The sequence below is a fragment of the Gopherus evgoodei genome, chromosome 18 (genome assembly GCF_007399415.2).
Source record: "Gopherus evgoodei ecotype Sinaloan lineage chromosome 18, rGopEvg1_v1.p, whole genome shotgun sequence".
Taxonomy (NCBI): Eukaryota; Metazoa; Chordata; order Testudines; family Testudinidae; genus Gopherus; species Gopherus evgoodei.
Window position 1 is genome coordinate 19141969 of NC_044339.1, and position 22913 is coordinate 19164881.

At 43.4% G+C, this 22913-nt stretch overlaps 1 protein-coding gene across 7 annotated transcripts in view; it reads right to left on the reverse strand.

The window, feature by feature from the left end:
• MEGF6 (multiple EGF like domains 6) overlaps nucleotides 1-22913 on the reverse strand; it is a 236829-nt gene that overhangs the window by 97905 nt on the left and 116011 nt on the right. For all 7 annotated transcript variants that reach the window (XM_030537922.1, XM_030537925.1, XM_030537923.1 and 4 more), the window contains one exon: nucleotides 13008-13130. In XM_030537922.1, the coding sequence (XP_030393782.1) occupies nucleotides 13008-13130 (123 nt within the window). The remainder of the gene's footprint in view (nucleotides 1-13007; nucleotides 13131-22913) is intronic.

The following is a 22913-nucleotide window of genomic DNA, read 5'->3' on the forward strand; positions in this document are numbered from 1 at the left end:
CAAATGGACAATTGAAGGCAGCAAAAAGTCCTGTGGCACCTTATAGACTAACAGACGTATTGGACCATGAGCTTTCGTGGATGAATACCCACTTTGTCGGATGCAAATGGACAATTGTTTCTGCAATACTCAAAATTTGTCAGGCATAGCCTTTCCCTTCTAGGTCATTGGTACTAACAATCAAAAATTACTATCTTACAACTGTTCTATGACCAGTATGAAATGAACTGGTGGTCTCAGACCAGCTCCTAAGCTCCTCCAGGTCATGACAGACACTATTTGGTGCTCTTGTCTGAGCAGAGAGGTCAGGAGTTAAATAGGTAATAGACTTTACTCTTATCTCTAGAGGCTGTTCCTCCAGCTATGGGATGAAGCATGTGGTTGGGGGGTTTGAAAAGCTAAAATTGCCACTATCTGGGCTGTACCCAAGGGTTACACAAACTGTCCCAAGTCTGTCACATGACTGGCAAACATTAGTTTGGGCTTTGCTAGCTTACGTTGCGTTACTCCTGTGACCAGGACATTATATAGACCAGTCATATTAGGGGCTGGAGATCACAAAGTTAGGTTTTCAATAAGCATTCAGAATGACGCTCACAAATGGATTCTTTATGTTACTCTACACCTAGGAGCCCTAGTCATAGATCAGAATCTCATAGTACTAGAGCGTTGTACAAATGCAGCAAAACCAGGTTCCCCTGCCCCAAGAGCTTACAATCTAAACACGAGACAAGAGATAACAGGTGGATTCAGACAGCCTGATGAGGAGTACAAGGAAAGAATGTGACAAGACTGGTCAACGTGATTGGCAACCTAACCATTCTTAAGCTTTGTATAGGCATCACGGCAAAGGAGTGTTTCAAGGAGCGATTTGAAGGAGGACCGTCAGGTAGCTTTGAGGGTATTTACAGGTAGCTCCTCCCAGGCACAAGGGGCAGCATGGGAGAAAGCACAAAGATGCTTGTTTGAACAAACGCCAACATATTGTGCACCACCCTGTATACAGAGTACCACACCATGAGCCATTTGCCATTCTAAGCTACTCCACGTGTGAAAGGCATCTTTGGGCATTACTGAAAAGGGCTGTATGCAGACACTGATTTACTGAGTCTTCCCTTGGACTGAGACACGTGTATGTGTACACACATGCTCGCACGGGCATGTGTGTGGTGGGAGCCTGTGTGTACGTGCTTTGTGAGAGGGCATGTCTGTGTGCTATGATCAGCATGTGTTGTGCATGTGTGGCTGTGTGCATTATGAGTTGCATGTACCTTGTGTGGATATGCGAATGTTTGCGTGTGTGTGTGGGAGAGAGAACACTAGGTTCTGTTAAAAACAAACCAAGGTTAGTTCTTTTGAATCTAGATGCCAGCTGAAGAATGAAAAACTTGCAAACTGTTCCCATATAGTACAGTCTTACTAATGCAATAATACAAATATAATCGCTCCTGGAATGCTTAAAAAGCATTAATAATACTTGCAATTCATTTCTGGAAGCCTAGGAATCTCTGCTAATCTCCTCACAGATTTTTTTTATTTTACAGCAAACAAAACCATTTTTTCCAAATGTTTGTACTGATTGCTTCTGAATAAAGATCATGAAGAAAAAAGATGATCAAAAGCTAATACAAACATTCTATTAATATTAAAAAGAACATAAGCTCATCATGTATTTCATCGGTCTGCTGTTCATGCACAATGCCAAAAGATGCCCACAAACTACACCAACAGGTACCTGAGCCAACACTTACAACCCAAGCAAAACCCTTTTGACTGTATTCTTCTTTTTGTTCATGAAGAAGAATACAGCAAGACTTTGACATTAAGGTAATTCCTCAGAGCTTTACACTGTCCCCTGGTATTCCACTGACGCCATTGGAAGCTGTACATCTGAATGTTGGTCCCTAATTGCCGTAACAAACACAGCACATGTTGACAGACAGGATTCTTTTTTCCAAGAGATGGCTGCATTGATCTGTTAGTACTATGCTGTTACAGTTTTTAAGTCAATGTTGTGCTGGTGAAAGGTACCACTATTTACCTGCACAATAGGTACAACACAGTCAGCCACAAAGCAGGCTTCCAAGCCCTACCACCCCTACGCCCAAAATTTGCCTCAGCACATCCCTGGAGGGAACAGTTGGTGAGAAAAGAGTTCCGTCTCCATGACCCATTAAATCTTTTATTTACAGACTTTTCCATGGCACTCCCCTCCATGGCACCCCAGCACCTGGCAAATATGATTCACCCTCATACCAGGGTAGGGCATTATTACTATTCATGTTTTACTAATGGGCAACTCAGGGACTGAGGTGGTGAAGTGACCAACACAAGGTTAAATGGAAAACTGAGCCCCCATCTCCTGAGTACCAGGCCAGATAGCTAACCACAAAACCATCCTTCTTTCTTAGCCTCTCTGCTCACACCAACATCGAGGGTGCCAGTTAATGCTAATGGTGATTCATTTGTTTTGGGGTGTAGGTTGGACTTGCATGGCGAGCAGATAGTTCTCAAACCACATTTTATCTAAAGTGGATTAGAACAGGTGTCTGAGAATCCTGACCCCTGCCAAGATGTCTGCTGCACCCTAACTGGTACTGCCACGAATCCTCTCAGAGTGGCCTTAAAAGGCCAGCATGGCACTGGGGGCGTTTAATTCATACTTTAAGACTACATAATCCCAAAGATTAAACAGCAAGTGAAGAACACAGGACAAAGGATACGGACGTATCGCTCACCTATAACCCAGCAGAACTTACCACCACTACACATGACAAGGTAACAGATCCCAGAAAACACAGCTCCAATCCAATGTGGACTGCAATCTTTAGCGATGAAGTACAAAGCCTCCCAGCCTGTGACTGACTTCAAATGAAGAACCCTCCCTTTCCCATCTGACCCCCAACCAGGATCCCTCCCATTGTCACCAATGAGTGGTGAAGCCTTCTGCCATCTGACACCAGAATCATGGCCTTATCCACTGGCTGGAATGACATGAAATCAACATCCTCTTCCTCCTCCCATGGGACTGATACTTAGCTAACCAACTGATGGCTCTCCCATTCTGCAAGTGACACTTGACCAACAGCTCTCAAAGCCTGTGACTGAAAACACGGTATGAAATGGTTGGGGAGACATTCTCCATATATTAAAAATGAGAGTTCCATATTTTGGTTCTTTGCCCTACACGGACTGTCCTAGAGAGCAAAAGCTATGGGAGAACACCCTATATTTGGTGTCTCCAAACTTTCGGTCCTCCTGTGACCCGAACTGAAAACAAGAGAGCAGAGAGTGCGGCTAAGACATAGTGTTTCTCTAGTAACCACTCAGGTAAAGAAACTTTACTGGGTCTTTCTTTTTATTAATCCAATGAAATATTTCTAAATTAAGGCACCGTGTTCAAGCCACACCAATTACCCTAGGAAAGTAATAATGTTATCAATTCCTGTGCTATGGAGGATAGGATCTAAATTTAAAAAAATAGAGGGGTAAGCATAGCTTATTGGATTTTCCAGAAGCCAACTCATAAAACACAATTAGTTTTCTGGAATGTTTCATAACATGGTGTTCACACAAGTGGAGGAGAATAGTGGCTCCTTTTAAAGGTATTATTTGGCCATAGCAAAAGTCCAAATTAAAAGTCGTGGTTTAGACTGTAATGAATATCACTGCATGATGAATATGCAACAGTGTGCAATCCAGGAGGAAAATAGCCTAATGTGATCACAGCGTACTTTCCAAAGGAAGGTGGACTCCAGTCACTTGAGTAGACTGTTCCAAATGTCAGCAGCTGCCTAACCTTCCGTGAACCATTCAGCTCCTGAGAATATTCATTCACTGTAACACATTGCACACTTGTCATTCATATTCTGAGTTTAAAAGAAACACTAACCCAGGAACTTGGGCAGTTACTCTATCAAAGAAGAATGATCTTTCCAGGAAATACATTATTTTTTACAAACAGTCTGAACAAACAAAAGTCAGGTAAAATTGCTGATGTGATGTAGCATGCAAAGTTGTTACAGCACACCTTTCACTCACACCTCTGATCGCCATGTACACCTCTGGAATGTCTGTTAAAGTCCTAACTGTCCAACACAATTGGAAGAAGCTTACCTGTATGCAATCAATGGAAGTTCGGACCCCAAATACATTGGTGGATTTGGGCCTACATCTTTATCACCTTATGCAATGTACAGATAAACACCTACAACCTTAACTGGAGTACTGAGAATTAACATAATGCTTTTCACCTGCAAAGTGCTTTATAAACATTGACAAATTAATCCTCACAACACTCATCTGAGAGAATTTAATGCCCCATTTTATAGACAAGGAAAATGAGGCACATAGAGATTAATAAGCTTTCGTTAGAAGGGATCAGAATCAGAGCCAGGATTACAGGTTAGGAGGTCTAGACTCCCAGTCCTGTGTTCAGACCATTCAGAGGGATAGACCAGACAGATGTGCACAGTACTTATAAGTGATGCAATAAATATTTTACCAGCTAAATGAATTAACAAAACCCTTGAAGACCCAATTACCTTGATAGTAAATCTCTACTAAGTAAACGTGAAAGGCAAGAAAGCTAGGACCATTAACAGAAAATCTATTCTTGGCACTGGTATGGTTAGTCTAAGACAGTGCTTCTCAAAGTTGGGCAACCACTTGTTCAGGGAAAACCCCTGGCGATCCAGGCTGGTTTGTTTACCTGCCGTGTCCCCAGATTCAGACGATCACGGCTCCCACTGGTCGCAGTTCACTGCTCCAGGCCAATAGGGGCTGCGGCACAGGCCAGGGCAGCCAGCACATCCCTCGGCTCGCACCACTTCCTGCAGCCCGCAATGGCCTGGAGCACTGAACCACAGCCAGTGGGAGCCATGATTGGCTGAACCTGGCAACACGGCAGGTAAACAAACTGACCCGGGCCGCCAGGGGCTTTCCCTGAGCAAGCGGTGGACCGGCTTTGAGAAGCACTGGTCTAATAGACATATCACGGCACAAATTTCTTTTTAATCTGCTTAGTCACACTTCTCAGTGGAAAGCAAAAATGGCTTTTCTTTCCTTTCCCTTTCCCATTTGAATCCATTGCACCTGACCCTCTTCCCTGGACAAGTTAAGAATGAGGTAAAATAAAAGGCTCATTAATCAACTGTACCAATGATAGCAAATTAAGAAGGCTTGTAAACATAGTGAAACTTTAGATCTAACTGGTGAGTTTCGAAGGCTGGGCACATACAACAGCATGAGATGAAAGGTAGATAAATGCAGGCAATAGATAAAACAATCTAACCAGAAATGCTAAATCAGAGCAGGCTGGTCTGAGAACAGCAGTACAGAAAAAGACCTGGGGTGAGATTAATTAGCAAATTTCACATGTAATCCCTGCAGAATGTTCTTGCAATATAAGCAAAAGCTATTCTGGGATGTAACATTGGAATACTGTGTATTTTGTTAGTCCAGAGAAGTTTCTGTATTCCTCAACCTCAGGAAGACCATGGATAGAGTTCTGGGTACAATTCTGGGAGCCACAACACAGAAAAAGATCTTGACAAACTAGAGTATCCAAAGAAAAGGTACAAAAATAATTACAAGACTAGAGGATACGACCTGTAAGGAGAGTCTGAAGGAGTGTGCAAGAGAGAAGAGGCAGCCAAGCAGGGAACATGTGAACAATCCAGGAATACCCAAGAGGCTACGTTCACTCCAAGAATACTGGGTGTCGTGTAAAGGAGTAGAGTAGAGCTGCTCCTGCATTCATAAGTGTAGCAGGCATGTTGCATACAGGAGTGACAGAGCAATGGGGCCCCGCAGCTGAAACCCTGCAGGCTGAAGCTGAGAGAGGGCGTGGGGCTGAAGGCGACATACCCACCCCCCCATCTGAAGCCAGAAGCGGCGCAGGACTGAAGCCAGGAGCCCCCGCAAATCTCCCAGCTTGGTGTTGGCATTTGTTAACTATAGGAGCACACCAGTTTTGTGCAGGTGCTTCTCCAGTTCAGTGGCAGTGTGGGTGGGACACTTGGCATGTTTCCCAAGCCCCTTTGGGTCCCCTGCATACCCAGCACATTTCCATCTGCAACACTGTCTTGCATGCAGTGATGTAGCATGATGAACTGCTCCAGGTATTCCTGCCTGGGGGGAGGTATCTGACAAGCCAGGGAGAAGGACAAATGGTTTGCAGCTTTACTCCAGTCTCCTAGAAACAATGCTGTGGCCCACTGCAGCGAGGTCAAAGACTCACCGGCGCGGCGCCTCCTGCTGGTCGTCTCAGGAATTAGCTCTCCAGCATACGGAGCACCTCCTACCGGCCGGTGTCTCGCCTGCCGCTGGCCCCCATGTCCCTCCTGGACCCTGGTGCTCTTTACCTCAGGGTTCTGCCCCAGCAGTACCCCCATGCTCTGGGTCTCCCTTCCCAGGAGAACCCCCAACCGTCTAAACCTACCTTGCCTCTGTGGTGACTGCCAGTCATCATCAAACCCCCGCTCGCTGGGGCAGACTGCAGTCTGTCATGGCCACTCATCATTGGCAAGGGGGTAGGACCAGCTGCATCTGCCTATCACCAGGCTGCCCCTCTGCTGCCCCAGGACCTTTGCAGACCTCCACCAAAGCCGGAAGCCTGGGGGTTTCCCAGGCTAGAATGCCCCTGCTTCTCTTGCCCTTCCCCAGTACTGCTCTGCTTCAGGTACCTTCCTCTCAAGCAGCCAGGCCTTCCCACTCCAGGGCTAGAGTGAGACTCCTCCAGCTCCTGGCCCCCAGCCTCCTTATCAGGGCCAGCTGGGCCCTGATTGAGCTGCCCCAGCTGTGGCTGCTTCCCCAATCAGCCCAGCTTGGCTGCTTTTAACCCCTGTTCTCCAGGAGTGGGGAAGCTGCCCCACTACACCCACATTTTATTCGCCACAGATAAGTGCTCACTAGAAACAAAACAGTGGTACAAAAGGAACAAATTGTCACCCTTCAAGTCTCAGAGAGGGTAAAGACTGAACGGGCACAGAGCATGAACGCCCCCTTTTACCCCAGAGATGTTCCTTCCAGGTCAGACGGGGAGCACATTGACTAGGTCGGGTGAGAGTAGCTTGCACTGATGCTGCCCCAACTGCATGCTTTCGGTGACTAAAACAGCAGACTCTGGCTCTCGGGGCTGTCAATCTTTAGCCTTTTACAAGTACTACAGTCATTTTCAATGTGCATTGACGAATCAACTGAGGCACATGTCTAAATAGGTAAACTGATGCACAAACTGACACAGTGAGTTAGTGGCAGAGCCCGGACTAGAACCCCAAAGTCCAGACTCACAGCCTCCTGCCCACGTTCCATTCCAGGCACTGAGCTAATTATGCTCAAAAGAGGCTGGGAAGTTATTTGAGATGAGAACTTGCTTCAAACAAGGATTTTAGCATGTTAAAATTACGTTTTGATTCCAAGAAGAGTGTTATCCTTTTACTTCATATGTAACCATGCTGTTTCCAATATTCTTACCACTACGCATTTGAGTCTTTGATTCTCTGTTCTCTGTTATTAAACTTGTTCTTGTTTCTATTATAAATATATCTCACGCTGTGTCATTAAGCAATGTGTGACTCCTCAGTTGAATCAGACAAGCCAACCTGCTAATGATTGTGAGTGTCCAGCAAGGGGAGCTGAACGCTGCAGGGAATGCACTTAGATGGGCTCAGGGACCAGAGTGCACCTTTTGATACCTGCCAGGCAAAGTAAGGGCTGGCAGAACTCTGAGGCTAGTGCATGAGTGGCAGAGGGCTGGTGGTATCCAGGAGCTGATCTGCAGAAATTACAAAAGAGAGGCAACAAGGTGACTCTCAGTCTTGGGCACCTGGAGGAAGCATCAATATTACACCTGAGCAAAGTGAGCACAAATTGTGTGTAAAACACCATTCAAATCAGAACCCATTTTGAACAGATATAAGTGACCACACAAGAGTCAAAATTGTGGAGAGTCAGGCCCAAAAACTTTGGATGAGGTTATTCAAGCCACGTTAGAGTGGAAATTAGATTGGTAATATCGTAAGAGACTTGTGAGATTTCCAGCACCTGTCAGTTCAGACCGGACTGGAAATGCCATAAGAATAGACTCACTCATGAAACATCTGCCCTTTATGGTCCCAGCTATTTAAAAACAAAAAAAAAGTTTAGTTGAGTCTATGTTTGGAGCAAAGGTTCATGTCAATTTTAATTTTAGCCAACCCATTCTGCCAACAGTATTGTATAACAGCACCACATGGTCTGTACTAGAGAGAGTGTAATTGTGTGGTTCACTCCCACCAGTACCCCTTAATGAACCCCTTAATCATCTGAGAAACTAATCCTTGCCCAGGGAATACTGGGGACATTCAAACTGCCTTAGCTTGGCGCAGATAAGGACAAAGCTGTTTATTTCACACATCTTGATAGTGTGTATAACAAGCCAGGAAATACTTTCAGCTATTTTAAACAAAACATGACAAATATACCAAACTGGCAAGGATGCAACATTTTTTCTCAAAAATTCCTCGATGTCCAAATCAATGTTCACTAAGATAGCTGTCTCCCAGTATGTCAGTAATGTTTATTAATTACTTTGAATAGTTTCTTTCTCCCACTAAGCAAATCAGTGCAGTAAACTGATAATTCTACCACAAAACATGTGACAACACTAATATATCAACATCACATGCTGAGTTGGGTGCTTTAACTCTTACTAAAGAAAATATGTTTTCTTTATATTTTTAATGCTGTAAGAACTTGGTAAAGGTGTCCATTTCAGCTAGTGCTGGGATTGGCATAGATTCAGAAAAAATACAGCTAATTCTTGGCTCTGGTTAGCAAATAATCTCTTGCAATAGTCTGACGTTGAGGTCCAGCCATCCCAAACACACAGAACTGGAACAGCATATAATTCGGCATGGGGGGGAGGGCGTGGAAGAGTTTAGCTCTAGTAGAAAACTACAGGCTGTATAACAGAGGTGGGCAAACTACGGCCCACAAGACCGTCCTGCCCGGTCCTTGAGCTCCCGGCTGGGGAGCCTCGCCCCCAGCCCCTCCTCCACAGCCACACTGCCGTATGGGCAGCGGCACACTTCTGCCAAGCAGCATGGCTGCCAGACATTCTGCTCTGAGCGGCACGGTAAGGGGCTGAGGGGTTGGATAAGGGGCAGGGGATCCTGGGAGGAAGTCAGGGGACAGGGAGACGCAGGCAGTTGGATGGAGCAGAGGTTCTAGGGGGCAGTCAGGGGATGGGGGGGTGGATAAGCGTGGGAGTCCTGGAGGGACCTGTCAGGGGATGGGGGTGTGGATAGGGGACAGGGAATGGGGGGGTTGGTTAGGCGTGGGGTTCCAGGGGGGCCTGTCAAGGGGCGAGGGTGTGGATAGGGGTCAGAGCAGTCAGGGGACTGGGAGCAGGGGCCCCAGGAGGGGGCGGTTAGGAGACAAGGAGCAGTGGAGGTTGGATGGGTCAGGGGTTCTGAAGGGGGGAAGTCAAGGGGCAGGAAGTGGGAAGGGACAGAAGGGGGTGGGGGGCACAGCCTTCCCTACCCAGCCCTCCATACAATTTTGCACCCCCATGTGGCTCTCGGGCCAAAACGTTTGCCCACCCCTGCTGTATAATGATAATGAATTTAAGCTCTAGGAGGGAAATGTCCATATGACCGAGGCTTCCTTTGGGGCCTAGACTATTACATTTCACAGTCCCCTAATTTTCACTTTACAGAACATACAAATGTGTATCTCTTTGCCTATTTCATGGAAAGAGAAACTCCAAAGTGGAAGATGGGAAACAATGCAAGACAGACACTTTGGGTGAAATCCTGGCTCTGTTAAGACAATGGCAAAACTCCTGTTGACTTCAATAGGGCCAGGATTCACCCATAACGCCTGATTTTCAAACCAGACAGCCTTTTTCCACCTCTGTGCATGCAACTAGTATCATTTTAGATGTCTGAGCTACTGACTGTGCCCAGAAACTGAGCATTTATGCTGGATGACTGAATGACATCAGGAGTGTGTGGGTAGAGGAAAGAGAGCCTGTCCTTTAAAATCTAGTTGTTAGGACTCTAACTTCTGGGCTACTCTGTGGGTGAAGTCACGGACTTATACCCCCCCCCTTATAAACATAATGATTCATGCCCAAGCCGTGGTGTGGACTGGTACTAACATGGTAGAAAATGAGAAGACTAATCCTCTTGGAAGTTGAGCATTACCACCAGGCCTGTGTAGAATTATCTATTAATTCTTCCTAATGGCTATGGACCTATCCATTATATTCACATTCCGTAGTACCCTCAATCACATGGTTAAACTACTATTCCAAAGGTAATTTAACAAAAATATAACATTCACCTCAGACACGATTTTAGAAGAGATGACAGTACTGATGCTGAACAGAAGGCTACATGACTTTGGACAGACCCTGCCACTCTCTGAGGAGCATTAAAATGACATTCTGTGTCCAGCCAGTATGAAATGGTTATTAGAAAATGACATGAAACAAGGAATTCGCAGCAGAGGATGGCAAAAGGGGTGTCAGCTAGTAGTTTTTCATGGCTTGGGCCCTTGCTGAAGGGCATTTTTTTATATCAACAAAAAAACAAGAAGAAATATACATAGGAAACAGGCAGAAGGGGGTGGGACAGGAACTTTGACTGTAGTAAGCAAGCAGAGAGTAAGATGAAATTGGATTTTCTATTCAAGCAAATATACCAGCATTTAGATACCATGGCTGGGTCTATGCTCACATTTTCCTTCTAATTTCCCACTGCTGCACTAGCACCAATACAGCTTCACCAGTTCAAAGGAAGATAAACTTGACACCTGGACATTAGAAATGCCAACTTAGCTGGATATTTCCATATAGGAGCAGCTTTTACACATGAATCCACAACATCCCATATTTTGGATGCCCTGTCATTTGGCATACTGCTCCCATTCCCATGCCCATTGTCAAGGAGAGTTTCAATTTTCAAAGAAGGCCAGTGCAAGTTTATCACCCTTTAGATGGAGTCAAGAGGCGTGTCAGTCATGGGGGGAAGGACTAGGCGAGCATTTGTAAGAGGAGCATTTTACGTGGAAGTGAGTAAAAGGAATGGATATTTCAGTCCTGGCACAGAGAAGACTTTTCTTTGGCATCACAGAGTCCGTTCTGAGGCCTGTTAACTTACTCTAAAATCTCAAAGATGCTGGTTGATTTAAGATTGTTTTATTCAAGTTTGGATTTGATGTTGGAAAACTCAAGGCAATTCTGCCTTTCCAGGATGTGTGTTTTAGGTTTCAGCCACCATGCTGTAAATTAGTAGGAAATGGAAAGAAATGGAGAAATATTTCAACAGAGGCTTCTCTCTCACTGATCACCATCCAACCACCCCAGAATGAGGTATCAAATTCTGCCAGATTTCCACTCAAAACCATAAATTTCTCCCCAAAATTAGAAACTCCACTGACATTCACTTGAAATCTTTCCAAATTCACGTATTTTGCATTGCTCTCTCTCTCACCTAGCTGAAGAGACTCAAGGAAATTTAACAAGCTAAAATAATTAGCAAGTCTGTCTGCCTTATTGCAATAAAAGAAAATGTTCTTTCAGCAATTGTCCCAACTGGTGGTGGTGTCAGTACTGCAATATAATTGATAAATTACATTACTAGTGCTAGCTTTTCTGCTTGGGAGCATTAGTGCAGAATACTGCAGAGTATTGTTATTTAATAAGCGCAGACTTCTTTAAACTACAAATATAAACAACCTGTTTTCCAAGCACACTTCCCCCTTTCCTTGAATAATCAGAACAAATTTGTCCACTTAAAACCAGCTCAGCACAAAAGTTTTCCAAAACATTGTCAAGGCGGCTAAAGTGCTTTGAAACCACAAACAGCCCTTGTCCTCTCGCAGACGGGACACAGCTGGGAATGGGCACAAACAGAACCATTACATTCCTGAAGCAAGAGCTTTCAGTGATTTCACTTCACAAAAGGAAGTTCTATTAGGAGTGAGATAACAACATGTTGACCCAGAGAGGGAGAGAGAGAGACTAGATGGTCTCTCCCTGCTAATGGCCTTTCATTCCCTTGAAAATCTGGCTGAAATTTAAGGTACCATTGCTGCTTCCCAGTAGCCAGAAGAGGTGTTCAAATGACGGTACCCTAGGTGAAGGAATAAAAGACATACTGTAATTAAGTGCATAAGTGAAACCAAGCAGTTAAGCTGCAATCAATCATCTATGGAGCCTGTAGTTGGTGTATGTTTTGTATTTGCTCTCCTAGTTACAATTGTTGTCATAAAGGAAAACAAAAGTCCCACGCTTGGTCCCATCCAGTACACTAAAGCTAAACCTGATTTCCTCCTATTCCTTCTCATGAGGGGAGGGTGTTGGATATCAATATAATTAAAATCTTATTTTGCATCCTGAAATTACAAAAAGAGGAAGAATTCTACCAGAGTGCGGCATGATCCCGGGGGTCTGGGATCAACTGGGAACAACTCTACTGTTCCATGTGTAATCACATACCCCACTCCCAAAATACATCCAGTCTCTCTTACACACTCCACAGTACTACTCCAGACCATACACACCTCCCTCACATACCCCCATCCAACTTCCACAAACCCTATTATTCCTACCCCCCACCACACACCATCTACACTATTATTTATCTTGCAAATCATCCTGGTACAATTTGTGTGGAATACCATATTTTAAATATAGCTGACTGTACAGAATAAGAGGGGTAAGGGTTCTGAACAGCAGAAGAAGGGCAAAGGGTCTCAACACTACAGACAGACACTTAAAAGTACCCACTACAACAGCTGATTCTTACTCTACAAACACGGGGAGACCCGATCTGTTCTGTAAAAATCTCTAAGCATTACTCTGCTATAAAATTTGGCAAAGCCTAACTTTATAACTTCAGAATTTCTAAGGCTACAATGCAATTCTTTGTAACATACATACAGCTGTAGGAGCCAAGGGAATTCATCAAAGCCCCCAATGGTTGGCCCACGCCAGCAGGCTGTCATCCCATTCCTACCTTCACACACCTTCCCGTCTCCCTTCAGCCTCAGCCCATGGGGGCACTTGCAGTAGAAACTCCCAATCGTATTGCAGCACTGGGACTCACAACCACCATTCCCGGCTTCACATTCATTGACATCTGAAAGAGATGAGAAATTGGGGGGAAATGTGAGAGATTTTAGTGGAGAGCCAAACCAGAAGGATGATTAATGTATGATAAAAATGTGCTATTTTCCATTCACTTCTCACTTTCTTAGTTTTTAATTAGATAGCTAGTGCCAACAGTAAAAAAATAAAGGGGTAAGCTGTACAAAATAATTCTCTGACTGCATGCTAAGGGATACATTTTAAAGCTTAAAATGTTGCTATGAAATAGGTACTTACTCCACTGAACATGCAGTACACGTGTCTGCATACACAGAGATATTTATACTCACATATATCCTGCTTTCCCCAGTAATACCCATTTGTGCATGAAAAATTAGAGATTGGGGTAATGGGTGCACCTTTGTATTTTGTAGAAGCAATTTATGATGCAAGGTTTGAAAATAGTCTCGTACATTATTTTTTAAAAGGATCAGATATTTGCGTGGATAAGAAGAGATTCAGGATAAAAACCACAAGGATTCGCAATCCTCGTATTTCAGTTGGTCACCAGCTGAAAGAGCAAGAAACTTCCCATCATGTAATCAAATTTCACAGTTAGCTGCAATGTAGAAGGTTTAAGGCTTTCATTGCAACATTCAGAAATAGCCACAAACACCAGATCTGATGGACCATCAGTCTTGTTCTATGAAACAGTTCTCTTGTTTATTGCCATATTAAGAGAAGATAAAGCACTACTATGATGTTGTAATTTATACTTGCAGCTATGACGTAACCTAAACAATTGTGAGTTCAAACCAGAGAGCACTGTTAACAACAGAAAATATCAGAACTATAAGAACGGCAATAATTCCTTAATACCAAAATCCCCCCGATCAAAGAGGTTTCAGTTTCCAGACCTGTCCAAAATGACTACTTTGCTGATACGCATAAAGAAAGGGAGCATTTATGTAGAACTAAGGAAGGATGAGATGTAGCAAAGTAACTGGTTAGCAGGAGTTGGCTACTTCTCAGCCAAATTTGTTAAATACCCACTATCCTCTTATGGAGAAAACTGAACAATATTTTGTATTTTCTGCATTTCTATTTCAACCCCTTTTCCATTCCAGCTTTGTTATTCATCTGAGGTTGCAGTTTTCTACTTGTGACATCATCATGCAGAGGACTACGGCATCACAGATAAATCCCTAAGTAACAATGACCCTTTTTGCATACCAGTATCCAATAGGGCAACAATGACTCTTGGAAGGTCTCCATTTTTTTATGCACCACCGTTTGATGATCTGATGCAGAATCGGTGCTAGGCATAAGCAGACTAAGCCATTGCTTAGGGCCCCAAGCAGCTCAAGGTTGCCCGCTATTCACTTTTTATTATGTGGTGGTGAAGGCAAAATATTCCTGCTTGGGGCCCCAGTGGGCTAACACTGCCTCTGATGTGTATATTTCACCAGCACTTCACCAGCTATGCACTCCTTATGACCAGCAGCTCCCTAGTCCTCCAACAGGCACTCCCAGCTCCTAAAGTTCTAGTTCAAATAGGAATTAATTCCGGGACATCCTATGGCCTGTGCTATATGGGTGGGGTGGGGTGGGGGATAGCAGACCAGATGATCACAGTGGTCCCTTCTGGCCTCATGAGCTATGAATCTATGAAAGGCCCAACAGAGTGAAAGGCACACAGTAGCATGTAAGCTGAGTCTTTCACATGGAAGAGGAGATCACAGCAGGTAGTCACATGGTAGACCCAACTGGAGTCTTTGAATAGTCGAATGAGCCTATTCAAATGCTCACGCACTACACATCACAGATCATTATTAAATGAGAGGACGTGAAGGAAGCAGGAACTTTCAAAAACACACATGACAAAGAGTAAAAAAAAGCAGAAATCTTTACTGACATGGGAAGTCCAAAGGATAAAATGAATCCATTTCTCACTAACTACTAGGAGTCCAGAGTTTTTAAAAAAGAGATGAATTATCCTAAATCAAAAGGCTGGTTTCCACGATAATTTTGCACATTTTGCTCGCATTGTCAAAGAAAACAAGCAAAAAGCCCATCTCAGCCTCTCAGAATCTAAAACCCCATTTCTGCTTTTATACTCAATACCAATTTTCAGACCTTTAATTCCAGATCAGTTCTGGATGCCACCAAGTTTCATGTGTAGCTTGTTTAATGAGCCTCAGCAGTGTGTGGTATCTCTTACATTGCATTCTGCTCAATTATTTCTTGTGGGTGACCTATAGGGAATCATTTTCACTGAATAGCTGGCAGCAGCTGGTCATTTCAGCAAATACTCCCACAGACAAGAGAGTGTCTTTCTGACACCAAATGTCATTACTTACCCAACATAGTTTAACTTGTGTGTCAGCTTTTAAAAGCAAAATCCTTAAGCCTCTGTTGAAGAAAAGGCAGAACCATTATGATAAATTTGCACCCACAATTCCTGAGTAATTACCAACTGAGAGAAGGGGAAAGCACCATTCTTCTTTTTGGTTCCTCTGTTATCTAAAGTCAAGATGACACTATTCTTTAACTGAACTGTGTGGTATAGGCCAATGGGATAGAAGAAACTCTGTAGGCATAAAGTAATGCCCACTTGTCAGAATTAGAAACAGGTTTAAGAATCAGAGCCCCAAATCAGCTGAAGTTTATACATCCCTTTCCCTGAACTTTGAGGCACCATCCTCCCCATAGTCCCTCTGGAAGCCATTATCTGGCTGCATGCCTCATCCTCTTAAATAAGTGCTGGAGTTGCTTTCTGTAGTGCAACATTTTCATGCCTCACTGAAATATGTGAAAGTTACTTTAATTACTTCAAAACCAACAGACTATGTTCATGAGCTGTCAATGTTCCTAATGTACAATATAAGACTGCTAGAGAACCTCATCTTAAAATCCATTTCATACTTAAATCTCTCTGCAACCTGCAGCCAACAACTAAGAGACCAGCAAAAATCAACTGCCTAGCAGAAGTGAGAATTTAAGGGAAAAATCAAACAAACCATAGTGGAAACCTTGAAGATAATTTAACATGGTTGCTTAGATAAAGGGTTACCACACAGCAGTGTGTTCCCTTGTACAGGTGTCACTGCTTTTATCCTGACCTTCCCATACTGTGGGTGCACCCAGGAGTAATCCTCCATACCAGTTCAGAGGCACCAAATTATGCAGCAACCTCTAAAGTGGCTTGTGCAAATAGGCTGCAGGGGAGATTTTTAGAAGACTCCACATCATGGCTAAAAGAAAAGGAATAATCTACCATGGCAATACTGGGACATTTCACATTTTCAGCTACAGAATCCAAAACAAACCTAAATTTGGAGATGTTATGTTCCAATCAGACATCTGAAATGTGTGGGGAGGTTTTAAAGAGATTTATTGGTTCACTATGAAATTCTTGACATTTGGCACTTAACAAGACATTCAAAAAATGTATTTGGGTTCAAGTAACTAGTTCTTTGCTTTGTAAAGAGAATGTGTTACTTAAACATATCAGAAAAAAAGGAGACCAGTATGGTTTTAAGGCATTTGGTCTGGAGGTCAGAATCATGAGCTGCAGACTGTATACTGAACTCTGTACATTTCCTTTGGCTACTGCAGCTAACTCATTTTCCTTCGCACACCCAGAGCTGAGAGGGCACGCTCACCTGCCTGCAGAAGTGGGAATCCCATTTCCACACACACTGCAGTTAACTTTGATTAATCTGACTCCAAGCTCATCATCTGTATCAAAAGCCAAAGTAAGGCATAGTTCTTCTCTGACAAGTTACTGGACACAAGTAAGGCCAGGACTATTATTGCTGGTAGATCAAACCGTGCAGCCTGGAAGAAAGTCACTCTGTTCTTGCTTTGTAATGTTACTTTAAGAGTAATGCACAGACAGCTGGATGCCCATTGCCAGCATATACCATTCAGACAATAAACACTAATGAAATCTAGGCTGAGCTAATGATTATATAGACAAGTCACTTGCTCCAAAATAGATCCACCTGAAATCTTGCTAAAGTCAGCACGTGCCACAGGGAAAAGAAAAGCAGATTAACTGAACTCAGAACCAAGACTTCTCTGCAACCTTCCAGCCTGAGGAATGGAGACGACACGTGTATTTGTCAATTTAAGGACTTAATCAAATCAGAAACTTCTGTCATCTAGTGGCAAGACCCAACTTGGCACTGCTCACATTTCTACAACTGAGTCTTTTAACATGCAACCCTGCGAGTCTGCAGATAGAACCTGCAGCAGCTGCAGCAGCGAGCCTTCCTTTTGGCCAGGCTGGTAGGATTGTGCTGACTGTCTCTTCTAAAAGCTGTTCTTTGCAGATCTTAGAATAATCTTCATAAAAGGCCACAGTTTTGTTTTTCTAAACAGAGATCATGGTACCAGTATATAAGAAACTGAGATGCGTATAGTATCATCTTTACAGAGGTGACTAATGAAAAACATTCTTGGTAAAACAATTAGGTTTTCACTTCATCTCTGAACTTGTTTTTTTTTTTTTTTTTTTTAAGTAAGGGTCACTGTGACAGGCAGGTGCTTCAGGTCATTTGCCTTGATGGTCACAAGACATGGGGTCCAGTGGGTTACCCAAGAGATGAAGAGTCCAGTAAATTGGGATCTTTGACTGAAGAAGCCTGCCTCTGGCCATAAAGTCTTCAAGATTAGAGCCTCCCAGCTGATCTGAACTGCCACAACAGGATTCAGAGCAAGGTGTAAGGTGTAATATAAAGAACAGTTGCAAATTCTGGTAACTGGAAAAAAATTCCTGTGATAAGAGTGGGAGTGCATGAGATGTGATGATATTCATCGTGCTGACATCCAGGATGATGCAGGTGTCCAAAAATTGACTCCTCATCAAGAGAGGTACCAGATGCAAGAGAATTGCCAACGAAGATTCCAAGGCCAAAATATTGGGAAGCTGAGGGCTTGCACGTAGAATCATAGAATATCAGGGTTGGAAGGGACCTCAGGAGGTCATCTAGTCCAATCCCCTGCTCAAAGCAGGACCAATCCCCAACTAAATCATCCCAGCCAAGGCTTTGTCAAGCCTGATCTTAAAAATCTCTAAGGAAGGAGATTCCATCACCTCCCTAGATAACCCATTCCAGTGCTTCACCACCCTCCTAGTGAAAAAGTTTTTCCTAATATCCAACCTAAACTCCCCCACTGCAACTTGAGACCATTACTCCTTGTTCTGTCATCAGGTACCACTGAGAACAGTCTAGATCCTTCCTCTTTGGAACCCCCTTTCAGGTAGTTGAAAGCAGCTATCAAATCCCTCCTCATTCTTCTCTTCGGCAGACTAAATAATCCCAGTTCCCTCAGCCTCTCCTCATAAACTCCAGCCCCCAATCATTTTTTGTTGCCCCCCGCTGGACTCCTTCCGATTTTTCCTCACCCTTCCTATAGTGTGGGGCCCAAAATTGGATACAGTACTCCATATGAGGCCTCACCAATGCCTTATCAGCCAGATTACATTAGCCATCTGCTGTATGTCAGGGGCAAATCAGAATGTCACCAAATGAGACAAAATGCCAAAGAAAGAAGAGTATAAATTTTGGGGTAATACTCAAACCAACTCCTCAGTAACGACATCAAGCACACAGATCATCCTGGAAAGTAAAGACAATTACCTACAGCACCTTCAATTATTATATTTTAACTTTACATCTCTGCTTAAGAAGATTCATGCTACTGTCATTATAGTTGGCTAACCTGTGAGGCATCGCAACCTACAGCTCTTTGGGTTGTCGGCTGCAGTGCCTCTCTGGTTAGCAAACTACTGAGGACAGCATTTTTAGGAAAATTAATAAACTGGCAAACCAAGAGCACTGAGCTCCAGTGGTCACATTCAGAGAAAACCACGAATCACAGTGTCTCAGTAAAAAGCATTCAGAGAGAAGCTTCCACACACAATTTTTAGCACCTCTGCAAACAGTCAGAAGCTCCAATCTCTCTCCCGTATCTCATCCCATGTTGCTTTTTTCTGTTCTTGTAAAATGGATGCCTCCTGGTGGCAGCTTTAAAACAGTGCACAAGTTCTGTTCAGCGCTTATTATTTTAAACTGCTAGTTCAGGGGTCAGCAACCTTTCAGCAGTGGTGTGCCGAGTCTTCATTTATTCACTCTAATTTAAGGTTTCACGTGCCAGTAATACATTTTAACATTTTTAGAAGGTCTATTTCTATAAGTCTATAATATATAACTAAACTATGGTTGTATGTAAAGTAAATAAGGTTTCAGAATGTTTAAGAAGCTTCATTAAAAATTAAATTAAAATGCAAAGCCCCCCAGACCGGTGGCCAGGACCCGGACAGTGTGAGTGCCACTGAAAATCAGCTCACGTGCCGTCTTCAGCACCTGTGCCATAGGTTGCCTACCCTTGTGCTAGTTATTACTGCAATATGTGGAATCTCTGATGCTTTGGAGAAATTTCTTAGTGTTTGTTATGTACAAACTTCAGCATAAAGATGAAATTCTTAGGCACTAATTTAATTATTACTGTCTTTAATGTAGCCTTCAAATCTTCAAACCCAGGCTTGTGTCGTATACTTATATAGAGGGAGCAAACCCACCACTTTCCACCTGAAACTCCCGTCCCCAAATTTGGATAGTTTGATGAACTGAAACCCAGATTCCAAACCAACCTCTGCTTCTTGGTTCTGCTAAAACAAAGCTTGAGTGATGAGGTTTTGCAGAACCAAAACCTGAACTAGGCCTTATTGGCCCTTCTCCAGTTTAACCACCAGAGGCTAGTCTGGATACTTTCAGCTGGTGGGTAAACTCCACACCTTTATCCATGAATAACACTGCAAGAGCTCTGTAAAAAAGAAATGCTCTGACTGCAGGAAGAAAGGAAGGCTCCGGGCAAAGCATGTCAGGAAGAATATGATCATTCTCCCAGCCTGAACACTTATCCCATCTTCTAGAATCAAACCAAATGCAATGTTCTAATAGCTCTGTCCTCCTAGCACGTTTCATTCCTGCACTAGCTCTGCATTTCTAGATCTGTGACAAAGGCTGCAACATTTTTAAAATGACAGGCCGTACCTGGCATCCTGGGAAGTATCCTATTCTTGTGAGATTTCCAGCCCAAATATGCAGACCCCTGGGGACTGAATACTCTTCAACTGGAGCATCTGCAGCTCTGAGAGCTTACCCAAACTCACCACAATCCTCCTGAAGTCTGAGATCCCCCATCACTAGAAGAAATTTCAGAGCTCCTTCCACATGAATTCACTACATCAGAACAGTCCAACAGCTGAAACACTTAAAACAAAACAACTGCTCCTCCAAAGAACGCTGCTTATCCCTAGATGACAAAGTAAGAGCTAGACAAGATGCTCAGATACTGTGGTGATGTGAGCTGTACAGATAAAACAGATGAGACAGGTGACAGACAGAAAGATGTCTCACTTCCTGAGGGACTGTTTCTACAATGAGCACTTTCAGGAAATGAAAGCACGGCGTTCTCAAAATGACGACTACCGAGGAGCCAGGGTTCTGCTGGAAAAGAACACCATTCTGCTGTGGAGCCAGACATTCCATGTCAACTGTATAAGACATTACGATGAAGGCAATCACACAAGCTCTGGAAGGACTTTGCAGCAGGCAGGCCAAAGAATAGGGGAAAAAAAGCTAAAATAAATGGAAGGAAATGAATGTGAAAAGGTGAAAACACATGCATAAATGTCAGCGTGGAAACACATTCACTATTACAACATATACATTCCTGGAAAGAGAATTAACCTGGGGCCTGACATGAAAAGCTATTCACAAAGACGTTCCTTTGGGTGGTGTTCTTTAGTCATTATAACATTGGCAGTGAGTTGTTTTTATAACAGCAAGAGAAAAAAAATCAGATGTCTGTAGTGACCTGACCTGTCAAGTTTACCAATGGAGAATTAAGTACATTAAACATGAGGACTGTGAAAGCCTATAATAAATTAGGTTTTGGGAGCGGGAAAATATAAGTAAGAATAAACGAGAAAAGCTCCAAGTTGTACAGGAAGATTTCAGGGGGTGAACTGCTCTGAGTAATTTCTGTTTTTTATTATGATGTTGTCCAATTACATTTAATAAATGATGTCTGCAGCTTATGTGGAATTGTTATTCTCATTTCAGACATTCTCTCTGCATTCTGAACCTTTGACAATTTACAAATTGTGAGACTTAACAAATCACTTGGTGTGGGACAACTTGACATTTGTCTTTTGGCTGAAGCTGTGTTGAAATATGGCAGTGTTGGAAAAGGAGACCAAATAAAGTAAAATAAGCAAAGTTCATGCAATCAAAGAGGCCTTCCTTGTGCCTCCCTCAGACCCTTCTAATTCAGACCTCAGGAGATTACCAAATACCATTGGCTGAAAAAGAGAGAAAAAGTGCAGAACCTGCAGTTTTGTGATTCAATACCTCCCAACTCTAGTGCATGCTACATTTCACTCTACACAGCTGCCAGATTCCAGAGCAGGCTTTCTGAATGCAACTCCATTTGCCCAAATCCTGAATCTACATGTCGGGGCAGCATGAACCACTGTACTTCCAGCAAAACAATTATAGTGTTTATCAAAACAGGACAGAAAAATGTGGAGACAATGGTTTCACCTTTGTTTACATACTGAAACTTTTCAAATATGCTATTGTGCACATCATAGCAAGTAAACGGTGCATTCCTTTCAGTGGGAGGCCAATACCGGGGGCGCACAAAAGTTTGCAATGAAACCCTTTCCCAAGTAAATATTTTTCCTGCTTTGGGAATTCAATCAAATTCCCAAACTCAGAGCATCATCACTAAAAGGTGCTGAGGATCCCAAACCTGGGCAGGTTGGATTGGCTATTGGAGGCAGGGGGGCTGTTTTGTTCTGTTTCCCATCTGATGGTTTGGGAAGGTTGGTAAGAGGTTGATTATTATTGTGCCTAATGTGATCTGTAGAGACATATGTTTTATTCTGAATGCATGGAATGTGATCTGTGACCAGTGAGTGCAAAATAAATGAGAGCAGCTGTGGTAACAAACATCATATTCCTTGTCATTTTGGGGGGTAGGGAGAAGGGGGGACATAATGTAACAGAAACTCATAGATGAGGATGGATACACAAAGACCCACCAAGCCCATCACTTGCTTCTCAGAAGGAGATCCACATCTCAACAATGTAACAAAATACAGGTACTGGGGATTTATGTGGCTTTACAGTATCAGGCCAAAGTATGTAGCTGTTTGCAGGACGCTCTTCCTGAGTTGAAGGTACTTAACTGGATTACTCCCACATCCCCAGATGTCAGTTCAACCATCCAGAGGTAACTTTTCCATTCGCTTCCAGACTTCTAGGCACTTGTGTGACTACTTTCTTTTGTGAGTGTATCCAATACCTATAACTACTTCAGAGAGAGCAGCTGAAACTCCCATTATGCCAAACGGTGTCAGTGTTAATGATATTTTGCACTTATACAGTCCCTTTCATGTGAGGAGCACAAAGAGCATTGCAGATGCTGACCCTGTGAGATAGGTAACCCGTGCTGGGCAGACAAGTATGATCCCCATTTTACAACACGTAAATTTAGAAACAAGAGGGGTTAAGTGACTTATTCAGGCTCACACGATGAGTCGGTTGCAGTGGCGAGACTAGAACCCAAGTTTTCTGATGTCCAGTCCTCTCTTCCCACACTAAACCACACACACAAAGACAGCATCTTCAAGAGTTAATTAGGATGTGCTGCTGCTGAAAACATGGAGGGGTTCACCGGTGCATGTAGCTGGTACTTGTGCCACATAGTTTAGCAACCATGTAGAATGCTAAGACACCAAAGGCTGCTTCTCCTC